The 27,978-nt window shown below is 47.3% G+C and overlaps 1 protein-coding gene across 1 annotated transcript in view; it reads right to left on the bottom strand.

Annotated features, from left to right (window-relative positions):
- Positions 1–21,911, bottom strand: part of LOC311319570 (guanine nucleotide-binding protein subunit alpha-11) — a 44,938-nt gene extending 23,027 nt beyond the window's left edge. Inside the window, exon 1 of the mRNA XM_084451137.1 lies at positions 21,312–21,911. Coding sequence (XP_084307263.1) covers positions 21,312–21,447 — 136 coding nt within the window. The 5' untranslated portion in view covers positions 21,448–21,911. The remainder of the gene's footprint in view (positions 1–21,311) is intronic.
- Positions 21,912–27,978: the final 6,067 nt, after the last annotated feature.

Below are 27,978 nucleotides of genomic sequence, written 5' to 3' on the forward strand. Positions count from 1 at the left end.
TCAGGGTTGCACGGCACATTGTCACTAAAGTGTGCTCATATTAATTAATGTAGCCTAATCATTTGGTTTGTGAAAGTCAAGACGTGACAGAAATCTGTGCAACTATAGGCATATGACTAGATTCCAAGAGGCGCGCTCGCTTTCACAGCCTAATTGCCGAGTTGAACTCTGAAGGAGGCAGACCATTAAATTCGCAAAACATAGGTTTATGCATACTAGTATACATCCAAGCAACTGTAGGCCTACTCTGTGTCTTAAATAGCCAAACCATACTTGGAGCGAGACGCGCAAAGAGTGAAAATTGGCTTCCGCTGAATGTTGGTTATAAAGATAGAGGAACTTTATTGCAGACACGCAGGTCCATATAAAACATTATATTTGCACAGTAGGCAGGTCCATATAAAACATTATATTTGCACAGTAGGCTATTATTTCTTTCACTTTATTATTTGCATCATTCTTTGTGGACCAATGTTGGAATAAATTTGCCTTCGAACGTTATTGCCCTCTCTGACATCCGCGGTCTTTATGTGAAATCTAGTTTTAGCCTACTGAAACATTACAGGCTATAGGCTATCCTACTCTTCTTCAATTAAACAAAATAAATCACATTGATATCTTTGCTAAGTAATAAGCTGTAAGGACAGGCTGAAGTGAACTACTGTTTTGCACTGGAAAACAAAGGAGAGTGTGTGACAGCCCTGCGCAACGCATGCAAATTGGCTGCCGCTGAGTAGTTGGGAAACATCAAGAATAGTCATGCATCTTAGCTCGCAGAGTTTGAGAAACATCCTCAATTTTTCTAAATAGCACTTGTTGTAGAAACTTGGGAATCCTGTTTTTAGACTAGTCATATAATCGGTTACAAAACCACCGTCTAGTCATCAGTGAAAATAGTCGCTGCGCACATCCCTAGTCGGAACTAGGCTATGCATGTTGTGTGTTGTTGTAATATCTAAATCTCTTCATTTCGCTAAGCAAGCATTTAAGATCCTGACTGTGAAATAACAGATTTAGGGGCCTAGGCTACATTACAAAAACAGGACAAGATGTAGGCTACAAATTTAATTAATTTAATTTAGCCTATTCGGCCATAAAAGGCTCAGCTTTCTTCTTTTTTACAATTATTTTTAAGTTATATAGGCCTACTACAAAGAACGAAAAAATAACGTTATTAACCGGTTTTAAAGATTTCAAATTAACGTTTCTGTTCTGGCACAATTAAAGACCATTTCGTTTTCGTTCCTGTTTCTGTTCCTCGTAAAATACCGTTCGTTTTCGGTTTTCGTTTCCGTTCCTTGAACCGGTTCGGAGCCTTGATCTCTACACACTGGTGCACCCTCACTACTCACCACTGATCTCTCCACACTGGTGCACCTCTCACTACTCACCACTGATCTCTACTCACCACTGATCTCTCCACACTGGTGAACCCTCACTACTCACCACTGATCTCTCCACACTGGTGCACCTCTCACTACTCACCACTGATCTCTCCACACTGGTGCACCCTCACTACTCACCACTGATCTCTCCACACTGGTGCACCTCTCACTACTCACCACTGATCTCTCCACACTGGTGCACCCTCACTACTCACCACTGATCTCTCCACACTGGTGCACCCTCACTACTCACCACTGATCTCTCCACACTGGTGCACCCTCACTACTCACCACTGATCTCTCCACACTGGTGCACCCTCACTACTCACCACTGATCTCTCCACACTGGTGCACCCTCACTACTCACCACTGATCTCTCCACACTGGTGCGCCCTCACTACTCACCACTGATCTCACCACTGATCTCTCCACACTGGTGCGCCCTCACTACTCACCACTGATCTCACCACTGATCTCTCCACACTGGTGGACCCTCACTACTCACCACTGATCTCTACACACCAGGACCAGCCCTCCCTTCACATTAGGGCTGCTTGATTATGGCAAAAATCATAATCACGATTATTTTGATTGATATTGAGATCACGATTATTTAACACGATTATTCATTGATTTTTTTTTTTTTTTTTAAATCAAGTTTTAAAATTTTCTTAACATATCAAATTATACATTGACTTTGAAAACAATTAATTTATTAAATGTTGACTTGCTTTTCTTTTTAACAATGTTCTTTGGATTAGATACATTTCTCCCATGGGAGACAGTATAGCTCTGCAGTGTAGGGTGCACTTGATTTGTGCAAAATCGTTTTATGGCGATTATTTTGTTTTAATGATCGTTGACAGCCCAGATCTTAATCTAGATTAAAATCCGATTAATCGAGCAGCCCTACTTCACATGTTTCTTCACTGGATTCAATCCATTTGTAAGACATTTGAGGGAAAGCCCCCCCATCTACCTCTCATCTCAGCCCCCTCCTATCTACCTCTTACAGGGGTTACCTAGTGATTTCATCAGGCTCTCCATCCCCAAAAACCTGCATTGCCTGCAGCAAAGCACTGGAACTCTTTACAAAACACACTCCAATTCCCAGCGCTGACATCACTTACTACTGTCAAACAGAAACGACAACAGATCATAGTTGACTGTGGTTCCTGTTGATTATAATAATAATAATAACAAATAATAATAATAATACATTTTATTTATAAAGCACATTTTCACATCACAAGACATCCAAGGTCATTGAAGTCTTTGACCAGTTGGTCATTTGTGGAAGGAACAGCGTCCCAACTGCTACTGACGGAAGCAGAGAGAGCGCAGCAGCTCATTGGTCACATTGGAAAATCAGTTTTTCAGTTTGGGTACAAGAGTACGGGCGGCTGTAGCTCAGGAGGTAGAGCTGGTCGTCCAATGATCGTAAGGTTGGCGGTTCGAATCCCGGGCTCCTCCTGACGACATGTCGAAGTGCGCTTGGCCGAGACGCTGAAACCCAAATTGCTCCCAATGAGCAGGCTGGCACCTTGCATGGCAGCTGCCGCCGTTGGTGTGTGAATGTGTGTGTGAATGGGTGAATGAGAGGCCATTGTAAAGCGCTTTGGATAAAAGCGCTATATGCAGTGCATTTACGGTCATGCCGTAAACATTTACTTACACACAAGTGAACACTACATCTGAATAATCAGTGTGTGCCTAATCTATGAGCCGTGGTTGTGTAAAGACGTGTTTAGGTTGGAGGGGTATGGACCTATACTGCAGTTTGATTCTGACGTGAGGACAGCAGCTGATGCTGCCTGCTTTCATAAGCATTGCATAACCGATGTCAGCTTATCATGACAAAACAACTGATGGATGTGACACTGCTGTAGGACTAGGCGTGGTGTGTGTGTGTGTGTGTTGTATGGGGGGTGCAGGGTGGCCAGGAGGAACAGGGCTCTGCGTGCGTGAGCGTGTGTGACGGTGGGAGTTCTGGACAGACTGAAGAACTAGGCGGTGTGTGTAGTAGACTAGGCGGTGTGTGTAGTAGACTAGGCGGTGTGTGTAGTAGACTAGGCGGTGTGTGTAGTAGACTAGGCGGTGTGTGTAGTAGACTAGGCGGTGTGTGTGTGTGAAGAACTAGGCGGTGTGTGTAGTAGACGAGTCACATCTCTAAACGCTTCGCACAACTAGAGACTGAGGAGTTTCATTCAGATTGTGTCCCTTAAAGTGGGCGGAAACAATGAGTTTAAAAACCCTGCATTGAAGAACCAATCCAAAGCCTTTGGGGGCGTAGGTTTGTTTAGGTTCCAACCAATCCAAAGCAACAGGCATAGTTTTGTTACCGGCTTTCTCGACTATAGTGAATAGCAACTATTTCAACGTAGAAATCTAAAGGCGGAGAACTCAAGATTGTTTGTGTAGAGGTTCTGAACAGCCAGCCGGACAGGGCTGTGTGTGTGTGTGTGGTGTTGTGTATAGCCAGTAGGACATGGCTGTGTGTGTGTGTGTGTGTGTGTGTGTGTATGGTGTTGTGTATAGCCAGTAGAGTAGGACATGGCTGTGTGTGTGTGTGTGTGTGTGTGTGTGTGTGTGTGGTGTTGTGTATAGCCAGTAGGACATGGCTGTGTGTGTGTGTGTGTGTGTGTGGTGTTGTGTATAGCCAGTAGGACAGGGCTGTGTGTGTGTGTGTGTGTGTGGTGTTGTGTATAGCCAGTAGGACATGGCTGTGTGTGTGTGTGTGTGTGTGTGTGTGTGTGGTGTTGTGTATAGCCAGTAGGACATGGCTGTGTGTGCGTGTGTGTGGTGTTGTGTATAGCCAGGAGGACAGGGCTGTGTGTGTGTGTGTGTGTGGTGTTGTGTATAGCCAGGAGGACAGGGCTGTGTGTGTGTGTGTGTGTGTGTGTGTGTGTGTGTGTGTGTGTGGTGTTGTGTATAGCCAGGAGGACAGGGCTGTGTGTGTGTGTGTGTGTGTGTGTGTGGTGTTGTGTATAGCCAGTAGGACATGGCTGTGTGTGTGTGTGTGTGTGTGTGTGGTGTTGTGTATAGCCAGGAGGACAGGGCTGTGTGTGTGTGTGTGGTGTTGTGTATAGCCAGGAGGACAGGGCTGTGTGTGTGTGTGTGTGGTGTGTGTGTGTGTGTGTGTGTGTGTGTGTGTGGTGTTGTGTATAGCCAGTAGGACATGGCTGAGAGTGTGTGTGTGTGTGTGTGTGTGTGTGTGTGTGTGTGTGTGTGTGTGTGTGTGTGTGTATAGCCAGTAGGACAGGGCTGAGAGTGCGTATATTCGGGGGGTTCTTCTGAAGCCTCCTCTCTCCGCCCAGCTGTAGTGATTTCTAGGAGAGGAAATCCCGTGGCGGACATTTGCATCCCGTAAAGCCGGCATGCAAATACAGCCGGTCCGTTAGGATCAACTGTGGTCGCTTATCTGTGTCGTCTAGTCCCGGCACTCTCAGTCAGGGCTAGGGATGGGAATTTCGACTAATTTTAAAACCGAGTAACCTAACCTGATCCTACTCGAGTAACCGATTACTCAAAAAAAAGATTACTCAAAAAAAGATACCGTCCAGACAGAGCGCATTTAACCCCGGCCCCCTCGGAGGGGAATACGTTTTTTTCCGCCGTTATTACCGTGGCGGTGCTTTCATGTCTCGTCCATGCCCTTGCAAATAAACATATTTAAAAGCTGATGTGTGGTTGGATGCATTACTTATCATCAGATTGAATAACCCATAGGTTTTCATGAAGCTATCGGAATCGAAAAACGCAGCCTTTTAATGTGGATGCACTGCCCAGCTCATAGCCTATTAAGCCTATCGTTAGGCTACTCTGAAAACTCTAAGCCTAGCCTACAATATGCAACCAATTTACTAATATAAATTAAGTATTAAACCAAGCCTTTACTGCCGATGCCGGATAACAAGTGAATTAATTTTTAGCGTTATCTAAAAAGCACCGCGGCACTCACTGCCTATTTCCAATTTATTGGACAATAATGGATGTTTTGGCGTCAAGCCTTCATTAGAGAAATGTCCATGCAAAACTAAATAGATTTATTGAACAACAGGCCTATTCATTCAATATGTATGTATAGCAGGCTGGAAAACTATAGGAGTAGGCTATACGCGCATGGGCCTGTGCTGGTACTCGCTGTCTTTTTCAGCACCACCTCAGGGCTCATTACCAACATGATTAGACTACCGCTAAATGATGGGAGTGCTGCCTGGAGCCAGAGTACAAAGTCCACTCACACCACTGCCTACTATGCACAGTATACAGATAAACAAAACCAGAGACCCGGTACCAGCGTTTGATTGTCAAAACAAAACAAATGAAGTGGCATATACTGTATATAGGCTTAAGTCTATAGTTCTCTCATAGGCTACCTACGCTGTAACAGGTTTGAAAGTCCGAGGCTCGATCCATAAAATGCTTTAACACTATGCAAAACCACGGTGTAGTTTGATCCGAAAATGCTTAACAGTATGGAAAACCGAACCATGGACATCTAGCATTAGCAAGCCCATGGGCTAATTATTGCTAGTTTTTGTGACCACGTAACTTTGCACCCAAGAACTGTGTCCATGTAAATAAATATAGCTTTTAAAACGTAACCAGTTAGCTGGCTAGACAGTAATCAACTAGTAATCAGTCATCACTGCCCCTGACAACTGGCTGCATTTATTATTTTTACGATCAGTGCACTTTCAGATATTCCGTTTAATAGCCAGGCAGGGGTTCCCCCGGGATTCCCAGACAGCTGACGAGTCATGCCCTATCTAATATCTGATCATTGGTTGCCTGAAAGAGCCGCAGTGACGTTGGCAGCACCTTTCTGAAAAGTTGAGATGGCAATGTTTTCAAAACGCCTGAGCGCTCCGTATACAGCGCTTTTCTCCAGGCAGCCGCCAATGCTCTATCCTCTTTGGTAACAATTGAAAAAGGGCACAGGCGCTCAGAAATGCGCGCTTTCACGGCCAAACATGCCATATTGTATAGCCTTTAGATTAACCGAGTAGTATTTATTTTCCGACTAGCAGATTGCCTACTCGGGTACTCGAGAAATCGGTTAACCGTGCACATCCCTAGTCAGGGCACAGCGCTCTTAGAAAGGAGAGGGAGGCAGAGCGCGCACACACACACACGCATACACACGCATACACACACACACATACATCAGGATCCTGTGGGTAGCCTCAGGGCACGGATGTTACCTTCACAGCGATGGCCCACTTCCTCCACCTGGCACACTTTCTACACACGCGCGCACACACACGCACGCACACGCACACACAGGCACACGGCTCAAAATTACTGTTTTGGCCGCATATGCTCCTGAAATTTAATCTGTGCGACCTCAAAATATAATTGGGAGCATTTGTGCGAGTGCACATAATTGTTCTGGTGTGACCTTTTTTCCATTCGGACGTCCCTTCCTCTGTATTCGCTAGTAACACACGTGCAGTGTTGTGCATTTGCGGTAGCGGTGAAAACAAAAGTGTTTAAAATACAAAGTTCCTCCCGTCCCTAAAATGCCTAAGCAGCCATATCTCGACTAAGGAGGGTCGTTATCAAGCTCATGTTATCAAACACAGACAATGCTTTCTCTATGGGAGTGTGGCGTCTCTTCTCCATTCATTGACATAAGACTGCAAGTCCACAGAAGCCTACATGCTTGGCCTGACAACCTGGTCACAGAGCCTTGATGTGCTCGCAAAAATGTTCTAGGCTGTTTGTTATACAAAAATAAAATGCCCTATATTTTGTGAATGGTTTAAAAAAAGTGTGTGTGTGTATGTATATATATATATATATCAATATATATCAATCAATGCTTTATTTGTATAGAGCATTTAATACCCTAATACATTGCATCCCTAATATATACACACACACATATATGCACTGATGTTGGACAAGAGGGCCTAGCTCGCAATCTCCGTTCTAATTCATCCCAAAGGTGTTTGATGGGGTCGAGGTCAGGGCTCTGTGATGGGGTTGAGGTCAGGGCTCTGTGATGGGGTCGAGGTCAGGGCTCTGTGTTGAGGTCAGGGCTCTGTGATGGGGTTGAGGTCAGGGCTCTGTGTTGGGGTCGAGGTCAGGGCTCTGTGACGGGGTTGAGGTCAGGGCTCTGTGATGGGGTCGAGGTCAGGGCTCTGTGATGGGGTTGAGGTCAGGGCTCTGTGATGGGGTCAGGGTCAGGGCTCTGTGATGGGGTTGAGGTCAGGGCTCTGTGATGGGGTTGAGGTCAGGGCTCTGTGATGGGGTTGAGGTCAGGGCTCTGTGATGGGGTTGAGGTCAGGGCTCTGTGATGGGGTCAGGGTCAGGGCTCTGTGATGGGGTTGAGGTCAGGGCTCTGTGATGGGGTTGAGGTCAGGGCTCTGTGATGGGGTTGAGGTCAGGGCTCTGTGATGGGGTCGAGGTCAGGGCTCTGTGATGGGGTTGAGGTCAGGGCTCTGTGATGGGGTTGAGGTCAGGGCTCTGTGATGGGGTTGAGGTCAGGGCTCTGTGATGGGGTCGAGGTCAGGGCTCTGTGATGGGGTTGAGGTCAGGGCTCTGTGATGGGGTTGAGGTCAGGGCTCTGTGATGGGGTCGAGGTCAGGGCTCTGTGACGGGGTCAGGGCTCTGTGATGGGGTCGAGGTCAGGGCTCTGTGATGGGGTCGAGGTCAGGGCTCTGTGATGGGGTCGAGGTCAGGGCTCTGTGATGGGGTCGAGGTCAGGGCTCTGTGATGGGGTCGAGGTCAGGGCTGTGATGGGGTCGAGGTCAGGGCTCTGTGATGGGGTTGAGGTCAGGGCTCTGTGATGGGGTTGAGGTCAGGGCTCTGTGATGGGGTTGAGGTCAGGGCTCTGTGATGGGGTTGAGGTCAGGGCTCTGTGATGGGGTTGAGGTCAGGGCTCAGTGTGGGCCAGTCAAGTTCTTCCACACCAACCTCACCCAATCATGCCTTTATGGACCTTGCTTTTTGCACTGTGCTTGTGCCAAACTTTACAGGTAACGTTCTCCTAGCATTCATCTCTCCATCGTGCCCTCAGGCTAGGGAGGACGCCATGTCACTGTACTGGACGCACATGGGTGATACAAAAATAAAGGCCACAAGGATTCCACAAACCCTTTTGCATAAGGATTCAAAATAAATAATGCCCTCATAAGTTATGCAAACTGAAGAGGTGCATTGTATTCTTCACCAATACAAAAATATATAAATGCACCACTGACACAAACTAGAGGGGCTTGCACTCAAGAGTGCAGACCTCCGCCCCTGTTCCCCCCCCCCCCTCAACTGCTCTCCCCCTTCCACGTCCCCCCCCCCCTCTCTACCTTTCCTCCCACCTCCCACCACCACCTCTCTACCTTTCCTCCCACCTCCACCTCTCTACCTTTCCTCCCACCTCCCACCACCACCTCTCTACCTTTCCTCCCACCTCCCACCACCACCTCTCTACCTTTCCTCCCACCTCCCACCACCACCTCTCTACCTTTCCTCCCACCTCCCACCACCACCTCTCTACCTTTCCTCCCACCTCTCACCACCACCTCTCATGTGCTGTGCTCTCCTACTGGCTTTTTGAATTGGTTACTGTAGCACCACCTGTAGTTTGCTCTTTCTGCTTGACATCTTTCCTCTCCAATTTCCAAAACGTTGCTAGTTTTGTGAAGACTTCCCATTCACATTCATTACCAGCCAAGCAGAGCAGTAGTGGAGGGAGGAGTGGGCTGGTTCAGAGTCTGCAGACAGTAGTTTACAAGATTTCTTTATTTAGAAGTTTATTTCAGGGACAACATACAAATACATTAGTCTCCTTAGAGAGAAGATGCATTGTACTAGATTATAGCTTTTGCTAATTTCCATCTCCAGTCCCATATACATACAATACAATAAAAATTAGAGATGGGCCGATTGATCGGTGGCCGATTCAAAACCGGCCGATTTGACTAAAATTAGCCCAATTAGCCCAATCTGCGACCGGCCGATCTGGCTTTAACTGGCCGGTTTCTGTGAGCCGATTCTAGAGTTCGACGGTGGATTTGATGAAGACGAAATAAATTCAACTGTATACAAGAGCCATGGCCCAGTGTATTTCCTGGAGGGAGTGATCCAGTCCTGAGAAGTATCCGTTCGCGCCGCATGTTCAGCGGAGAGCAGCAACGACAGCAGCAGCGCAGTTTGAGAGGTCCGTTCGTAGTCGGACCACTCCAGACCGTATTGGCATACTGGACAGTTATTTTTCAACACATAGAATAGCCTACAAACTATTACAGCCTACAACTACAGTAGCCTAATAGCCTACAGAAACTAACTATTATAGCCTACAACTACAGTAACCTAATTTGATTGTTGTTATTGTTATGTCCAGTGATACACGGACTCTGACTGTGCTTATTGTGGCGTTTATTTGTAAGACCCCGCACCGGCGGGAAACAACACACTTCTATACAACAGGGCACTTTCCAGCCTGACGTCACACTGTCGTGACTCCCAAACTACAGCCTATGGTGGTATGCTAGTTATATGCTAAATTAGACATTAGGCCTATAATTAAGCAATAAACCATGAGGCCATGTGTTATAGTGATTTTATAACAGCTAGGGGGCGTTGTTAGGCACGACGCGAAGCGGTGTAAAGCTGTTATAAAATCACTATAACACACGGCCTCTCGTGGTTTTTTGCTTTTATACAATGGTTACTACAGCTATTAGTGTAAAATAAACACACAGCAATGTAAAATATTAACATTTATTCAAAACGAAGCATCATTCCCTCAATTCCGCCGCGCAAAATAGTTCCCCTAACAAAAGGGTTGCCAAGCAACAACTACAACTACAATGCATTGGATCAAATGGGAGGCGCATTAATACTGAAAATGGAATAATATGCGGTCCCAGGTGTGTGTTACAAAGTATTTTAACACGGCTTCCAGCCAATCAGAATCAAGAACCAGAACTAAAAGTTGTATCATTGAAGAATAATAGGTAGCCTGCTATTCTAAAGCCCAGTTCAGTCCAAGGATTCACAACAAGACTGCTTGCAATAGTCAATAATAATTCTAATCCTATTCTATTCTCGCTTATTGCATGTCGTTATGCGCGTCATGCTTTTCCTTATAATGCTGACACTGTGTTTCAATAGACTAGACTTTAGTTACTGTTGTTTATGCTGTGCGTTATTGCTGGTATTCGCAAATAGAGGGGCGGCATAATTGTGTTTCGCCTAGTTCGTGCTGCAACACCGCTCGAGCGGGCCTCGTTTGTCTCAGGGAGAGACGCAGGAGCACAGGTGTGTTGATTACTAACGAGCCACCGGTGCGCCGCTGCGTTCTCAGCACGCGTGCCGAGGTGGAAGGACGCGCAGCGCGCACAGGCGAGCCGGGCGATGACGCTCCTAGACGTGGAAGCACCTCAGGGCGGCCGAACCACAAGATGCACATGAAAACCTGCTGGTTTGAACACACAACTAACGAAGATATATATATTTATTTTCATTAAACAGTTCAAGTGAGTAAAATGAGGCACTAACAGTCCTATACACAGTCAAACAGTCAACAGTCTTAACAGTCCTATACACAGTCATACGGTCAACAGTGTTAACAGTCCACCTGAAAGTGTCTGCAGTTTACCTTGGATGCTTAAAGTTTACATTATCGTTTAAATGCAAGTTGAGACACAGGCTATATAACAGGTGTCACTGTGTTGCTTGGCAGTATTGCCTTTACGCTCACTTGCCCATGCTGGGTTCGATCTTGGCTGTACAGAAATCGATATCAGCAGATATCCAAATTCAGATATCGGAATTGGATGGGAACTGAAAAAAAGTGGATTGGTGCCCCTCTAATCTGGTCTGTATCTATCTGGTCTGTATCTATCTGGTCTGTATCTATCTAGTCTGCATCTGGGCTGTATATATCTGGTCTGTATCTGGGCTATATCTATCTAGTGTGTATCTGGGCTATATCTGTGCTGTATCTGGTCTGTGTATATCTGGTCTGTGTATATCTAGTCTGTATCTATCTGGTCTATATCTATCTAGTGTGTATCTGTGCTGTATCTGGTCTGTGTACAGTATATCTAGTCTGTATCTGGGCAAAAAGTGTTGCTTCGCAGTGTACATCCCTCTGCTTCTGCCGAGAGCTCAGCGTGCGTGGGTGAGAGAAGCAAATTGCACATACTCTCTCTACGCACGCATGAGCACACACACACATGCATGCGTACACACACACGCACACACCTTAGCCTGCCTAGCTGCTTAGCCATGCTATGTCTGTTCAGTGACGTAGTATGTGTTGAGTGCTGTGAGTCACAGTACGTGTTGAGTGTTGTGTGATGCATAGTGTGTGTTATACCTTCAACCCAATTTATAGTAGAGAGCAGAGGTGTAAGAGAAGAGATCCCACGGAGAAGGTTTAAAACCAAGCTTGGCTACGCTCAAACCCCAAGGCGCTGACTCGTAACGGGGTCTGGAAGACGTCCCCTTCAAACGACACCGGACCGGTCCCGTCCTTGCTTCCGTGGTGAGCGGCCAGCGTAGGTTCTACGTTCAATTTAAAGTTTGTTTTTGGGTGGAGAGAAGGCTCCTCAGCTCTCTCTGCCTCAAGCGGCGTCCACAGGTGCATTAAATCAAAAACCCCACGCTCCTCTCGCGCATGACAGGATATGGCACTATATCGCCAATGCTGCTGGGAAATGGAGTCCCCCGTTTCTTTCCAGCAACCAAGTGCCTAAAACGTAACGGTGAGCGCAGCCAAAGAAATACACAACTCCGTGGGACAGAGATAGAAGAGGATAGAGAGGAAAACCTATATTATAATGAGGCCTAAATCATGGCCGTAACATATGTTGAGTGCTGTGTGAGGTGTAGTACGTGTTGAGTGCTGTGTGTGAGGTGTAGTATGTGTTGAGTGCTGTGTGTGAGGTGTAGTACGTGTTGAGTGCTGTGTGAGAGGTGTAGTACATCTTGAGTGCTGTGTGTGAGGTGTAGTACGTGTTGAGTGCTGTGTGTGAGGTGTAGTACGTGTTGAGTGCTGTGTGTGTGGTGTAGTACGTGTTGAGTGCTGTGTGTGAGGTGTAGTACGTGTTGAGTGCTGTGTGTGAGGTGTAGTACGTGTTGAGTGCTGTGTGTGAGGTGTAGTACGTGTTGAGTGCTGTGTGTGAGGTGTAGTACGTGATGAGTGCTGTGTGTGAGGCGTAGTACGTGTTGAGTGCCGTGTGTGAGGTGTAGTACGTGTTGAGTGCCGTGTGTGAGGTGTAGTACGTGTTGAGTGCCGTGTGTGAGGTGTAGTACGTGTTGAGTGCCGTGTGAGAGGTGTAGTACGTGTTGAGTGCTGTGTGAGAGGTGTAGTACGTGTTGAGTGCTGTGTGTGAGGTGTAGTACGTGTTGAGTGCTGTGTGTGAGGTGTAGTACGTGTTGAGTGCTGTGTGTGAGGTGTAGTGCGTGTTGAGTGCTGTGTGAGGTGTAGTACGTGTTGAGTGCTGTGTGTGAGGTGTAGAACATCTTGAGTGCTGTGTGTGAGGTGTAGAACATCTTGAGTGCCGTGTGTGAGGTGTAGTACGTGTTGTGCCGTGTGTGAGGTGTAGTACGTGTTGAGTGCCGTGTGTGAGGTGTAGTACGTGTTGAGTGCCGTGTGAGAGGTGTAGTACGTGTTGAGTGCTGTGTGAGAGGTGTAGTACGTGTTGAGTGCTGTGTGTGAGGTGTAGTACGTGTTGAGTGCTGTGTGTGAGGTGTAGTACGTGTTGAGTGCTGTGTGTGAGGTGTAGAACATCTTGAGTGCTGTGTGTGAGGTGTAGAACATCTTGAGTGCCGTGTGTGAGGTGTAGAACATCTTGAGTGCCGTGTGTGAGGTGTAGTACGTGTTGAGTGCCGTGTGTGAGGTGTAGTACGTGTTGAGTGCTGTGTGTGAGGTGTAGTGCGTGTTGAGTGCTGTGTGTGAGGTGTAGTACGTGTTGAGTGCTGTGTGTGAGGTGTAGTACATCTTGAGTGCTGTGTGTGAGGTGTAGTACGTGTTGAGTGCCGTGTGTGAGGTGTAGTACGTGTTGAGTGCTGTGTGTGAGGTGTAGTACGTGTTGAGTGCTGTGTGTGAGGTGTAGTACGTGTTGAGTGCTGTGTGTGAGGTGTAGTACGTGTTGAGTGCTGTGTGTGAGGTGTAGTACGTGTTGAGTGCTGTGTGTGAGGTGTAGTACATCTTGAGTGCTGTGTGTGAGGTGTAGTGCGTGTTGAGTGCTGTGTGAGGTGTAGTACGTGTTGAGTGCCGTGTGTGAGGTGTAGTACGTGTTGAGTGCCGTGTGTGAGGTGTAGTACGTGTTGAGTGCCGTGTGTGTGGTGTAGTACGTGTTGAGGGCTGTGTGTGAGGTGTAGTACGTGTTGAGCGCTGTGTGTGAGGTGTAGTACGTGTTGAGTGCTGTGTGTGAGGTGTAGTACGTGTTGAGCGCTGTGTGTGAGGTGTAGTACGTGTTGAGCGCTGTGTGTGAGGTGTAGTACGTGTTGAGTGCTGTGTGTGAGGTGTAGTACGTGTTGAGTGCTGTGTGTGAGGTGTGCCGTGTGTGAGGTGTAGTACGTGTTGAGTGGTGTGTGTGAGGTGTAGTACGTGTTGAGTGCTGTGTGTGAGGTGTGCCGTGTGTGAGGTGTAGTACGTGTTGAGTGGTGTGTGTGAGGTGTAGTACGTGTTGAGTGCCGTGTGAGAGGTGTAGTACGTGTTGAGCGCTGTGTGTGAGGTGTAGTACGTGTTGAGGGCCGTGTGTGAGGTGTAGTACGTGTTGAGTGCTGTGTGTGAGGTGTAGTACGTGTTCAGTGCTGTGTGTGAGCGAGCAGCAAATCAAACAGTCCTCCCTGGAGGCGCTCTGATTCCAGCCTGGCCCGCTGCCGGGGCTCTATCGCTCCTGGAGCCGGTTTCACCAACTGGTCTTAAAAGAGGAACAATGGGAGTTTGTTCAAAATCTTATTCCTGAGGCTATATAACATGATGGAAGAAATACTGCAACCTGCTCACGCCCCCACAGACTGTTCAGACACGCCGGAAACTGGTAGGTGGCCGTGCCATCAAAGTAAAGAGCCCCCGACTCCCAATGGCCAATTGAATGTAGTATCAAATTTCAACTGCTTTTGCAATTTAAATAAATGACATCACTTTCTGAAACTATTCTGTGGTAACGATAAACACTCAGAAGACAGGGAAACGGTGTCATACCTTTATGACTTCTTTCCTCTCCCAGTAATAATAGTTTATACAAGTGCTGCCCAACAGGATTTCAGCACGTCAAGTCAGTTATACCGCTCTTGTATGTCAGGGGGAGAATTGCAGCAGGTAACATTAGCCAGCTAGCTAGCTAGCAACCTACTGACCTATCTACAGACCCATCTACAGACTGATCCACCGACCCACTGCTAAAGCTAGCATTAGTGTTAGAATTAGCATTAGCTAGCTAGCGTTAGCATTAGCTAGCATTAGCATTATGTTATATTATATTAACATTATGTTAGCATTTGTTAGCTAGCTAGCATTAGCGTTAAAAAGTGCCTTTTGTGATGTCACGGTGACCTTGACCTTTGACCCCCGCAATGTAATCAGTAAATCATTGAGTCCAACTGAACATCTTACCCAAATATTAACAAATTCCGTTAAGCCTTTCTTGAGATATTGTGTTCATCAGGCCAAAAACACATTTTGTGAGGTCACAGTGACCTTGAACTTTGACCCCCACGATCTAAGCAGTTCATCCTTGAGTGCCAGTGAACATTTGTACCAAAGGGGAAGAAATTCCATCAATGCGTTCCCGAGATATCGCATTAACAAACATTGTACGGATGGACAACCCGAAGCCAATCAATGCAGTACAGTAGCAATACAGTAGGAATGTGGTGTGCAAAGAGTATAACGTAATTATGTTAATATTAAGTTAATGAAATAATAGGGCTGTCAATTTAACATGTTAGACTAATTATGCAAACATGAACACGTTAATAAAAATGTACGCACATTAATCGCATTCATCGATTTTGTCCAGCTGTAGCTGGCACAGTTGCCTCGTCATTGCCTGATTTAACATTATTGAAGCGACAAACTTAATTTGGACCTGAATGACCTCGTAGGCTCCGTTGTGTGTCACACAAAAGCATATTTGCCTTAAATAAACTCAGGTCAGAAAGGTCTATTGAAATATCTTCATTTGGGGGCTTTTGCCAGAATTTTTTTATATATAAGATTACTTTACGTTTAATCACGATTAATTAATTACAGATCACGTACAGATATCATTTTTTTAATCGTTTGACAGCCCTAATAAAGAATTATTCAAGAAAAAAGGCGGCTGGTATCGGATCGGTATTGGCAGATATCCAAATTCAGATATTGAATCGGATCGGAACTCAAAAAAAGTGGATCGGTGCATCTAAGATACCATACACATTAATAATCCCTGTGGGGGAAATTTGGGATATTTCTCTCTGTCAGTGAATAATATAAGAATTAACTGGATCAGATATATTACTCAGTATGTCCAATAAGACTGTCCAATAAGACTGTCCAATAAGACAGCTGGACAACAGCAGAAGTGCATTACGATGACCTATGAGTCCCGAGTGGTGAGGAAAGGGCAGATTATTGGAGATGTTTCACTTCACATCCCCTATTTAGCGCATGAGCTGTTACCATCAGACAGACGGTATAGGGTCTGGATGAGCTGTTACCATCAGACAGACGGTATAGGGTCTAGATGAGCTGTTACCATCAGACAGACGGTATAGGGCCTAGATGAGCTGTTACCATCAGAGAGACGGTATAGGGTCTAGATGAGCTGTTACCATCAGACAGACGGTATAGGGTCTATATGAGCTGTTACCATCAGACAGACGGTATAGGGTCTAGATGAGCTGTTACCATCAGAGAGACGGTATAGGGTCTAGATGAGCTGTTACCATCAGAGAGACGGTATAGAGTCTAGATGAGCTGTTACCATCAGACAGACGGTATAGGGTCTGGATGAGCTGTTACCATCAGAGAGACGGTATAGGGTCTAGATGAGCTGTTACCATCAGACAGACGGTATAGGGTCTGGATGAGCTGTTACCATCAGACAGACGGTATAGGGTCTAGATGAGCTGTTACCATCAGACAGACGGTATAGGGTCTGGATGAGCTGTTACCATCAGACAGACGGTATAGGGTCTAGATGAGCTGTTACCATCAGACAGACGGTATAGGGTCTAGATGAGCTGTTACCATCAGACAGACGGTATAGGGTCCAGATGAGCTGTTACCATCAGACAGACGGTATAGGGTCTAGATGAGCTGTTACCATCAGACAGACGGTATAGGGTCTAGATGAGCTGTTACCATCACAGACGGTATAGGGTCTAGATGAGCTGTTACCATCACAGACGGTATAGGGTCTAGATGAGCTGTTACCATCAGACAGACGGTATAGGGTCTGGATGAGCTGTTACCATCAGACAGACGGTATAGGGTCTGGATGAGCTGTTACCATCAGACAGACGGTATAGGGTCTAGATGAGCGTTACCATCAGACAGACGGTATAGGGTCTAGATGAGCTGTTACCATCAGACAGACGGTATAGGGTCTAGATGAGCTGTTACCAGACAGACGGTATAGGGTCTAGATGAGCTGTTACCATCAGACAGACGGGATAGCGTGCCGTCCCTCTGAGCCAATCAGGCTCACAGATCATTCGTATCTACCAGTATTGTACTGCTGAACAAACTGTGAAAGTGTGGACGTCTGTAGGGGAAGAAGCTACAACTTATAATATATAGAGTACTTTGCTTATATGTTGTGCATGGGTTTCTTCTTATGTTGAGCCGTTCTGTTGTTGTCTGTATTGTAGTTGTCTGTTTGAAAGACACACAGAGGAGAGACAGAGAGGAAAGACAGAAATGTACAGAGGAGAGACACACAGAGACGAGAGATAGAGACAGAGACAGATAGAGACAGAGAGAGAGAGACACAAACTGTGCGCCCACTGCACATAATAAGAGGTGGAAGCCGAGCTTCACTTTTTAACTACCTTCCAACTGTACCAGGACATCAGAGATACATACTTCCCACAGATTACAAACACCCAAAAAGATTGAAAACTTGACTAATGAGAAAAATCTCCCATATCTGCTGGGTGAAACACAGCACAAACACAACAAGACTTGTGAGCAGTTGTGACAGGAAAAGGACGTCCAATGGGACACAACCACCGTTAAGACTGTGAATCAGTATCCCTGCTCACCACACTGATTACTGTACACACACACTTAAAAGATAGCATGTATACATTAAATACATTTGTAAATATTGCACTTATTTATTCACTAAATTCACCTGTTTGTATAATTTATATTTGAACATTTTTGTGACTTTTTGCGATGTTTGTTTTGGCAATGTAAACGTATGTTTCCCAAGCCAGTAAAGCCCTTTGAATTGAATTGACAGAGGAGAGAGAGAGCTGGAGGAAGCTACGCAAGCCCAGAGAGGAGAGACACAATGAGAGGTATGTCAACCGGAGAGAAGGATGAAGAAAAGGAGAGATGGACAGAGGAAGGGGAGAGGACCGCTGTGACTGGGGGGCTGCAGATGAATGGCCAGCAGCTGTCTGTGGAACGCAGCAGCAGCATGTGGAACAGTCACCATCCAGTCTCCTCATACACCCTAGCACCTCCAGGGAGCCATGGTGACCCCGTTTAGCTGTGTGTGTGTGTGTGTGTGTGTGTGTGTGTGTGTGTGTGTGTGTGTATCTTAAATTCTCATGTGTGATATGAACGAAAGTGTGAGAGAAACACACACCATGCAAATTGGAGAGAGAGAGAGAGAGAGAGAGAGAGAGAGAGGGGGGGGGGTGGCAGGAAGAGAATGCTTATCCACACAGCCTGGCGGAGGTGAGGTAGACTGTAGACTTTGTGTGTGCGCGCACTGTATCTGCTGTGTGTAGTGTGGGTCCTCCTGGCTGGCTGGCACTTATTGAACTGGCAGTGTACACACACACACACACACACACACACACACACACACCAGCCTGCGATGAACGAACGGACAAAGGGGATCAACGAAAACACACACACACACACGTTTCTCTTCATCTTTCATCACAAACACAAATTACTCTCAATTAAAAACGTCATTAGAAAAAGGTGAGCACCTGGGAGATTCTAATTTAGGTCCTAATGAGGCTGACCACTCTCTCTCTCTCTCTCACACACACACACACACACACACACACACACACACACACACAGCTGAAAAGAGCAGAGTTAGGAGCACATTGCCTTATAAGATGAAAATGAGCCCGTCTGGCCAGAAGGAGGAGGTCAACAGTGAACACCTCAGTCTAACCCCGACACTCCCCACAGACCAATCACGGACAGGCTCACCGGGAGGTAGCCAGGCCACGACCAATCACACCCTGCTCATGCCTCCCTCGGGACAAACACACAGCAAACATCCAACGCTCCAGTTTGATTGGCGGCTCTTAAGACACAGCTTGGTAACTGTAACATGCGGCAGCGGGCAGAGAGCTCGGAGAGCGGCAGGCAGCACTGAGGACCACGACCTCCCGTTTCTGTCCAGAGGCCTGGAGACGCCACCGCCAACCACCGCCTGCCTGCCCGGCGGCCGCCTGCCTGTCTGTATGCCTGCCAGGCTGATATCCACAATTCTCTCGGGTATGGAGCTCCGGCAGCTCGGACCGTGGCTCCTAGCCCCCCCCCCCCGGACCACCACCACCTCTGTGTTTTGACCAAGTAGAGGCAAAACGCTGATGTGTGGAGCAGGCTGCCGCTGTGGCCCGATATGGCCCTCAGACCCTGACCGGACCGGCCCAGACAGACAAGACGGACCTGGGGCACAGCTGCAGCAGGGTGGGGAGAACAAGGAGGAGGAGGTGATTTTGATGACTATGCAGTCATTGACACGGCCAGGTCATTAAGGGTAGCAGACCTGTCCGAAAAAATCAGTTAACGGCAGCGGTACGTGACTTCCGTCATCATCGCACGCGCACACGCTAACCTGCGACAGTGAGGAGATAACAGGGATCCTGCTGGGTGGGGGGATGCTGGGAGGATCATGGGAGGTGCGGGGGGGGTCATGGGAGTCGGTGACATCTCAGTCTGAGAAGCGGCTGTGTTTAACAAAGCCTATTAAGACCTGGGCTAATCCCGCCTTACACCCCATTATCCAGGCTTCCACTGTCAGCCTTAACTCACTTAGGATAGGCCATTTAGAGCATGACTGATCACGACTCATACAAACACACACACACACATTTGGGGACAAATGTGGGCACACACACACAGGACTCATTCTACACAGAGAGCAGATTTCTCCTATGACTGCAGCTCTTGGGACAGGCGGTGCAGGCCAGAGAGGAGACGGTATCCTGACCTGAACTGTCGACCCCAGCTGTAACCGCGGCCGGCGCCCGAGGGCGGAGAGCTCATCTCGTAGGTGCGCCGGTGGGGAACAGCAGACTAAAACGGAATAAGAGTATCGCAACGAATGTGGCTCTGGTGTGGCCTAGTTCTCCCTCACAGAGCCAGAGTCTGTAGGGAAATGAACGAGAATTAAGCCACACATGTCATTTCACCTAGGCTACGTTCGATGGGCTAGAAACGGCTTTGGAAACAGAGGAGGTAACCTAGATAGATGCAAATGTCCTCAAAGTGGATGGTTTCCCTTTTCAAAACCCACTTTACAGACACGTTAAAAGGGATTGTTGCAGATCACACTGTACAAGCCAAGAGTACAGAAACTAGCCAACTGACAAGTAGGCCTATCTCTGATCTTCCCAAAAGGATGTCCGTTGACACCCAAAAGGATGCTGATTGACAAAGTTCGCCATCAGTGCGTTTGGTCTAGCAGGTGTAAGTGCGGACTGGACTGCAGATGAGAATGTGGGGCCTATTCCAAAAATACTCCAAAATAAGGAGCCCCATCTCGACATCGTTCAGCATATGTCAATCAATCAATCAAAGCTTTATTTGTATAGCGCATTTCATACCCAGAGGCAACACAATGCGCTTTACAGAGAACAAGGGAGGTGGGCAGACATCCCACCCCTACATATTCCATGTGGCCATCCTTTCCACCGACCAAGAGCAAAACACCAGGCAAACACACTTCCTGGTCCCATGCTTTGGTCAGGGCCCCTTACCTTCCACTGGTCAGGGGCCCTTACCTTCCACTGGTCTGGTGAGTGTGGGCGGGGGCCTCCTAGGCACCCTTTACCATAACTCAGCAAGGAAGACGAGCCTCTCCGTGACTGTATCTATCAGAAAATCACAATAACTTCCCACTGCACACGCCAGCTACCATCTTAGTCCAGGGGCCCATACATTAGGGGCCCATACATTCTCAAGCTTACATCTGCTCAATCATGGATGCCTCTCTCATAGTGACACGGACTCAAAATCTGTAATGCCAAAATGTATAACACTCTCAAGTTAAACATTATTAGATGCGTGACCAAAAAAAATGATTAGTAAGATTAGCTCTTATACCGTTAGCCTACTGGCTAGCAGTACGTTTTACAGTCACAGTTCAACGTTACTCCATCATGTATGCCAGCTAGCCTAGCTAACCTGACAGTAACCATGTTAAAAGCTAACTTAGCTAGCATAGCTAACAGTTAGCCATGTGGGCTACACGTAAAGCAGCTAACTAATTAGTTATCTTATTAGTTATCTTATTAGTTATCTTATTAGTTATCTTATTAGCTAGAAAGGTGTCTCTGCTCTATGTTTCTCGTCCTCCAACGAAGGGGAGTATCGTTAGCTAGATGCTAACCTTAGTTAACTTACTTAGCTAGCCTAGCCTAGCATGCTAACGTTAGCACCAGGCCAAGCTAACGTTAGATAGCTGGCTAACAAAAATGTAGCTACATCTAGAAATGTGACAAATGATTAAAAGAAAGAAATAAAGATATGTATGACAAGTGTGGACTTGCCGAGAAGGAGTAGTTTCAGCTCTCGTCTTGAGTCCCGCTTGTCTCGGCGGAGTTGCTTGTCTATTTCGGCGTTGATCCGTTTGGACTCCTTCGCCTCTTCGCTGAGGCAGCAAGCCATCATGGACTCCAGAGTCATCCCCCTGGTCTCACTGGACCTGGACCTGGACCTGGTCACACTGATCTCGATTCAACAAGAAAATAGACTGAACCCCCCGATCACAGCGATGTGGTGGTCGTTTTTGAGGGGAGCTATAGAATGGGAATGGGGGAGGGGAGCGTTCGGCCTCGCTGTCAGGTCGTCCCCCCGGTCCGAGAAGCGTCTGACTTCAGCCCGGGTGTTTCTGAGCAAATCACGGGAGAACCAGGGAAAGAGGGGGGGCCGTGGGTGTCGGAGCCGAGGGCCTCTCCCTTAGATCGAGGGCCTCTGGAGCCGAGGGCCTCTCCCTTAGATGCTCAGTCCGCTGGAGCCGAGGGCCTCTCCCTTAGATGCTCAGTCCGCTGGAGCCGAGGGCCTCTCCCTTAGATGCTCAGTCTCTTATTTTAGATCATCGAGGAAAGATGGCTACTGCAGGAGGATAGCTGCTTTGCTTGATCATCTATCCCTGCGTTTTGGGTCCGTGTCCCTGTCTGTCTGTCTGTCACCCCCGTGTCCAACGAGTCCGCGTCCGTCCGTCCGTCCCTGAGAAAACGGGACAAACTACTGCTGGCGAGCGAGAGAAACCTGGCCAGCTCTGCTCTAGACCCCGCACACGATCAGCACTGAAACGGGCAACACGAAGGAGTGGCATTCATATGGTTGAAGCTCAAAAAAACAGCACCGTTCTTCTCACCGCAAAATGTATCCTGCTTTTCCTGACAAACTTCGCCAGCTCCAGCTAAAAGCTCTGCCGTTTCTAGCTCCGACCGACGTCGTCAGAACGCCCCTCACAAATGTGTCAAACCCGCCGGCGTGCGACGCGGTCAGAAACAAACAACCCTGCCGAGATTTATCCGGCTAATGGACTATTTGACTGGCTTAAACTAGCTAACGACACCGTTTTTCATTGCCATTCCGTATAATTTGGGCTGGATTAATAACTAACAAAATACGTTTCACAACCGTCGAACGAAAGGAAACACTTTGAGCCCAGCGTAACTTGCTAGGATAGATTCATCATCATGTCGAAGGCAGTTCCATGTATTTGCAGATCGTTTTGTCTCGGAGCCTTGCCTGTTGGCACACCGTCCCTAGATTGATGCCAAGGGGGAACTTAGCAACACAAGTGAGTGACAGGGGAGGGTGCACGGGATAAACCTGAAGCAAGCCAATTGAATGGACGGGGCGGGGTCTGTATGTGGCCCCTGGGAACCCGTTAAGTTCGATTGGGAGTAGGTTAAAAACCTAAAATGGGGTAAAAACGTTTTGTTACAATGGAACTGCCGGTTATTCGAAGGAAGGGCGGGCATTCAATTTCTACCCGTGGTTGTAGAATTATAATTCACTAGGTATTCTTGAATTATGAACATTTTAAGCACACGTATGTTTTCTTTAAGTAGCTGCATGGCCTCTATTACACTATGCCACGCCATGACTGAAAACACACAGTAGGGCTACGGTAGGCTACAACAGCCAGCATCGGTTTTAGAACCTGTCTAGATTCCTGAGAAGAAATGACTATCAATGACTGAACATCAGTAGAACTGTACTGGCATCTGGTGGCTGTAAGTCAGAAATGCATGTGCATCCGAGTGAAACAGTCGAGCCCTGAGTAGGTAGCGAGTTGCTGGTTGCTGGTCTACCTTAGTAAAGCCTAAGGGCTACATATTCCTTTCAAAGTCTTTCATGTGAGAACTGCACAGCACCAATTGTTGACTTTTGTTGTCTTTTGCCATTGTCCTTATTGACCTCTGCGTTGTGTTTTCATGACAATAAAAGACGGCCCCCAATCTCACCAAATACCACACAGTCCAGTGTCTCCTTTCTCAGATGTATTCCAAATGAATCTCTCCAACACGGGAGGAGAAGGTCGCAAGGTCGGAGAATATGCCAACGCTGCCACCAGGTCGACCAAAAAAGGAACCTCACTCCCTGGAAGTGCCAGTCCTGTGATGTGGCTCTGTGTCTCATTCTGGACAGAAACTGTTTTGCTGAGTGGCACAGATAAAGAGGAGGAGGAGAGAGTGAGAGAGGGTCTTGACCCAGACCTCCACACACTCCGCTGGACCAGCAACACCAACCACACACTCTCCTGGACCCAGACCACCATCACACACTCTCCTGGACCCAGACCACCATCACACACTCTCCTGGACCCAGACCACCATCACACACTCCCCTGGACCCAGACCACCAGTCACACACTCCCCTGGACCCAGACCACCATCACACACTCTCCTGGACTCAGAGCAACAGTCACACACTCTCCTGGACTCAGACCACCAGTCACACACTCTCCTGGACCCAGACCACCAGTCACACACTCCCCTGGACTCAGACCACCATCACACACTCTCCTGGACTGAGAGCACCATCACACACTCTCCTGGACCCAGACCACCAGTCACACACTCTCCTGGACCCAGACCACCATCACACACTCTCCTGGACCCAGACCACCAGTCACACACTCTCCTGGACCCAGACCACCATCACACACTCCCCTGGACCCAGACCACCAGTCACACACTCTCCTGGACCCAGAGCACCAGTCACACACTCTCCTGGACCCAGACCACCATCACACACTCCCCTGGACCCAGACCACCAGTCACACACTCCCCTGGACCCAGACCTCCAGTCACACACTCTCCTGGACCCAGACCACCATCACACACTCTCCTGGACCCAGACCACCATCACACACTCCCCTGGACCCAGACCACCATCACACACTCTCCTGGACCCAGACCACCGCCACACACTCCACTGGACCCAGACCACCAGTCACACACTCTCCTGGACCCAGACCACCAACACACACACTCTCCTGGACCCAGACCACCATCACACACTCTCCTGGACCCAGACCACCACCACACACTCTCCTGGACCACCATCACACACTCTCCTGGACCCTGAAGCTGGAGCTGGGCCCTTGTACTGGGGCTCTGGGACCCGTTAGAGGGAAGCTGGAGCTGGGCCCTTGTACTGGGGCTCTGGGACCCTTTAGAGGGAAGCTGGAGCTGGGCCCTTGTACTGGGGCTCTGGGACCCTTTAGAGGGAAGCTGGAGCTGGGCCCTTGGGCTCTTGGAGACCAAATCCACCCCTTGGCAGCAGAAACATATGGGTTACATTAGATGCCGTTCAGTATTTTCCTTCAACAAGAGTAAATGACCATACTCTTATCTATTATTCTCAGCTTTGTGTGTGTGTGTGTATGTATGTGTGTGTGTGTGTGTGTGTGTGGTTGTAGGTTTCTTCACAGATGTTGGGTTATAAAGCACACTGATGCTGCAACTGTGCAATTTCCCCATGTGAAAAGTGCAATACTAGCCTACTACTATAATCAGACTTCACCATGCATGCTCACACTTTTTTGACAAATCAGTTTCACTTTCAATTCATGTCCATGTAGGTGAAGCCAGAAGGCGGGGTTTGTGGCAAACTAGGAGTGAGGTAGGGACGATTTTCTTTTAGTTGAAGCCTGAAAACACAAAAAGGTAAGCCATATTCTCATTATCATGCAATATGCACTACAGCAATACCAACAACACAAAAAGTACAATTTACATTATGTGTCAACAGTTTGTGGAATACCATCCTGATAATTGTTTCTTCACATTTGTGAATATTAAATGAGGGATGGAAACAAAGTGTGTAATTACCCTTGACGACAGGGTTAACAGCACAGGAGTCAGGTGGGACTGATGGTTAATTACCCATGAAGACAGGGCTTCACACAAACTGCAATGGACAGTTGCAAGAAGTTATTTTCTCTTGCAATCAAACTTTACAGAAGAGTAGCCATGCAACTGGAAAGTCCAAATCTCACTCCAATACCTCAGAAAGGACTAGTTTGGTATTCAGCATTATAAGCCCTGTTATACAGTTATTAATGATCATATACTATGGTCCATATCAAAATGTTGCATTCTTGAGATATATTATGCTAATTGCTGATGTCACAGCTAAGTACACAATGGATCTCTATGGGCATAAACTGTAGAATCTCCTTCAAAAAAAAACATAATCTCTTGTTTTCAAAGACAGGAAACCCAACTGTCGTACCAAGCCTAGGTCTGAGAATGTTCAGTTAACAGGAAGTCATTTTCTCCGCTTGCAATCAAATTTAACATTCTTTTTTCTGTTGGAAAAGGTTGACCATGGGGAAAGGACTCCGCTCCTGCTTTCTCCTCCTAGTTCTTGTTCTGACTTGTGCCTCTGCCATTCAGGAACTCAAGTCCCTCGAAGACTTGCAGAACGTTGAGTTTGGACGTCCCTTCCCTCGACATGGCCTGATGTTGCTCCATTGGCTCGCCAACAACATTGATATTGATAACGTCGGCGTAATGTCGCCGAATTTCGAACCCAGCAGGGGAGATTACGGCATTCATTACTATGGAAACCTTGAATCTCTCTTGCCTCCTCTGCAGAGATGGCAGGGATGCTACTACTCACTGGGAAATCTCAATCCTGAAAGTCACAATAATGCCAGGGCACTTCCTCCTGATGTCACGGAAGGTTTCTACAACTCACATGAGGACAGAAACAGGGACAGGATAGTCATCAGAAGCAGACAGGACACACAGTCTGGTTGTTTCAGAGTGGAAGAGGTCTACATCACACAGCATTACCCACTCAATCACCAGCGAGGGAGCGCTTATGACCCAAGACACACCTTCTTCATCTCCCCAAACCTCCTCAGAGGGATCAGACAACTTCAGAGTTTCCCAATATTTACACCATTGCAGTCCCAGCACAGTGTCAGCCAGAATGTCAGCCAGAATCATCTACAACAACTAAGGGTCACCTGGGAGCATTTGGCTTATGTAGGACTACTACTTTTGATTGTACTTGGTGATCAGAGTATCAGGACAATTGCAGGTGTTACATTTGCAGGTGTTATTGCTTCTTATTTACGTCGTGCTATTGCTGCTCATAATAATGTTTCGAGGATGAAGCTTGAGGTGAAAACCACTGGTAAAGGGAAAGCTAGAATCAGCTGGAGAGACATCCCGAAGGAGCTGCTGGACCAGGGTGTGATGGTGGTGCTCTTCAAGGACAACGACACTGATGACAAGCTGAGCTGTGCTGCTGTGAAGGGGAGAGACTCGGGGAGCTACGACACGGAAATCCCCCTGAACCCTGGCCTTCAGGTCCGGATCCACCAGCAGAAAACCTGGTGGTTCTTTTGGTCTGTGGTCCGGGACGAGATCTGGAGGGGTCCTGAGTTTCACGATGCCAACAGAGAGATCCCCGTCTACATACCAGGCTACGGTGCGAGTCTGCAGCTCTTTGTGAAGGACGGCATGGCCTGCGCTCGCCTGTTCGTGAAGAAGTCCTTCACGGACTGGGACAGCAAGTTCAACTGCTCCTGGGTCGGCTTCTACCACTCCCAAGACAAACCCACGAACGACTATGCTACCTACCAATATGCAGTGAAGTTCTCAAAGGAAATCCGCTGTGATCTGGCCCGCATGCCTGGTTATGACGTTTACGTGTACGTGTCTAATATGGCGATATCCCCAGGGGTCCAGGCCCGGTTCATGCTGGAGAGAAGGAAGGGAGAGATGGTCCGTACACCCGTCTGGGAGAGACAGACATTGGAAGAGCACTGAAAGCTGTGAGAATGAGAGAGCACTGATCAAGCAAGCGAAGGATTTACATGCCCAGAAAAAAAGAGCATTTGTGGAGTAGCTTTAAAGCCCCTGTTACAGAACGCAACCTGATGCAATTGCAGATGCCCAAATAGATGTATGCAATTTTCAATTCATGCATTTTGACTATTATTTTAAGTGTTGCATTCAACAGCAAACATTGTGTACAAATGGCTTCATGTGACATTAGCTTTACAGGTCTTTTTCCAGTATGAACACACTCTGTATTAATGCTTAGTTACACCCTCATCTAACATGATATAGAAGAACATAAATGCTCAGATGTTTCTTCTGATTGATTGGACAACTTACTTAGCTTATTGGCTCTTATTGGATATATTCAAACTGATTGCGGTTCATGTTTTATCATAAAACGTGCTTAGCTTATTGGCTGACTAACATACTTATATATATTCATACGGATTATTACTGTTCATGTTTTTATTGATAAAATGTGTTTGTGACTTTTTGTAACTGAGAATCTAATAAAGGTCGTCAACCAGCCAACGGAGCCCTGCTTTGACAGTGAGCTGCCTGTGTGTTTTTGTTAAATACATCTCTTTCTTTCACATGTAATGATCCCATCCTGATCACTGCCTTGAGTAGCTGAGTTACACTATAGATGCAACGCCACAGTTGTTTTGAAACAAAGCATCTAGAAACCTATTGAAGTACTGTAGGCACTCATCTCACCTGTACAACCAGGTAAGGAAGGAACACCCAACAAATCCATGATGTAATACTAGAAAAGATTTAGAAAATACACAAAAAAATGATACAGAATGCCTGAATGCCTTGTCCTATGTAGCCTACAAATTAAATGACAGTTACAGGGAGACCTTTAATACTACTACGACGACGACGACGACGA

The sequence above is a fragment of the Borostomias antarcticus genome (genome assembly GCF_949987555.1).
Source record: "Borostomias antarcticus genome assembly, chromosome: 16".
NCBI classification, from domain to species: Eukaryota; Metazoa; Chordata; class Actinopteri; order Stomiiformes; family Stomiidae; genus Borostomias; species Borostomias antarcticus.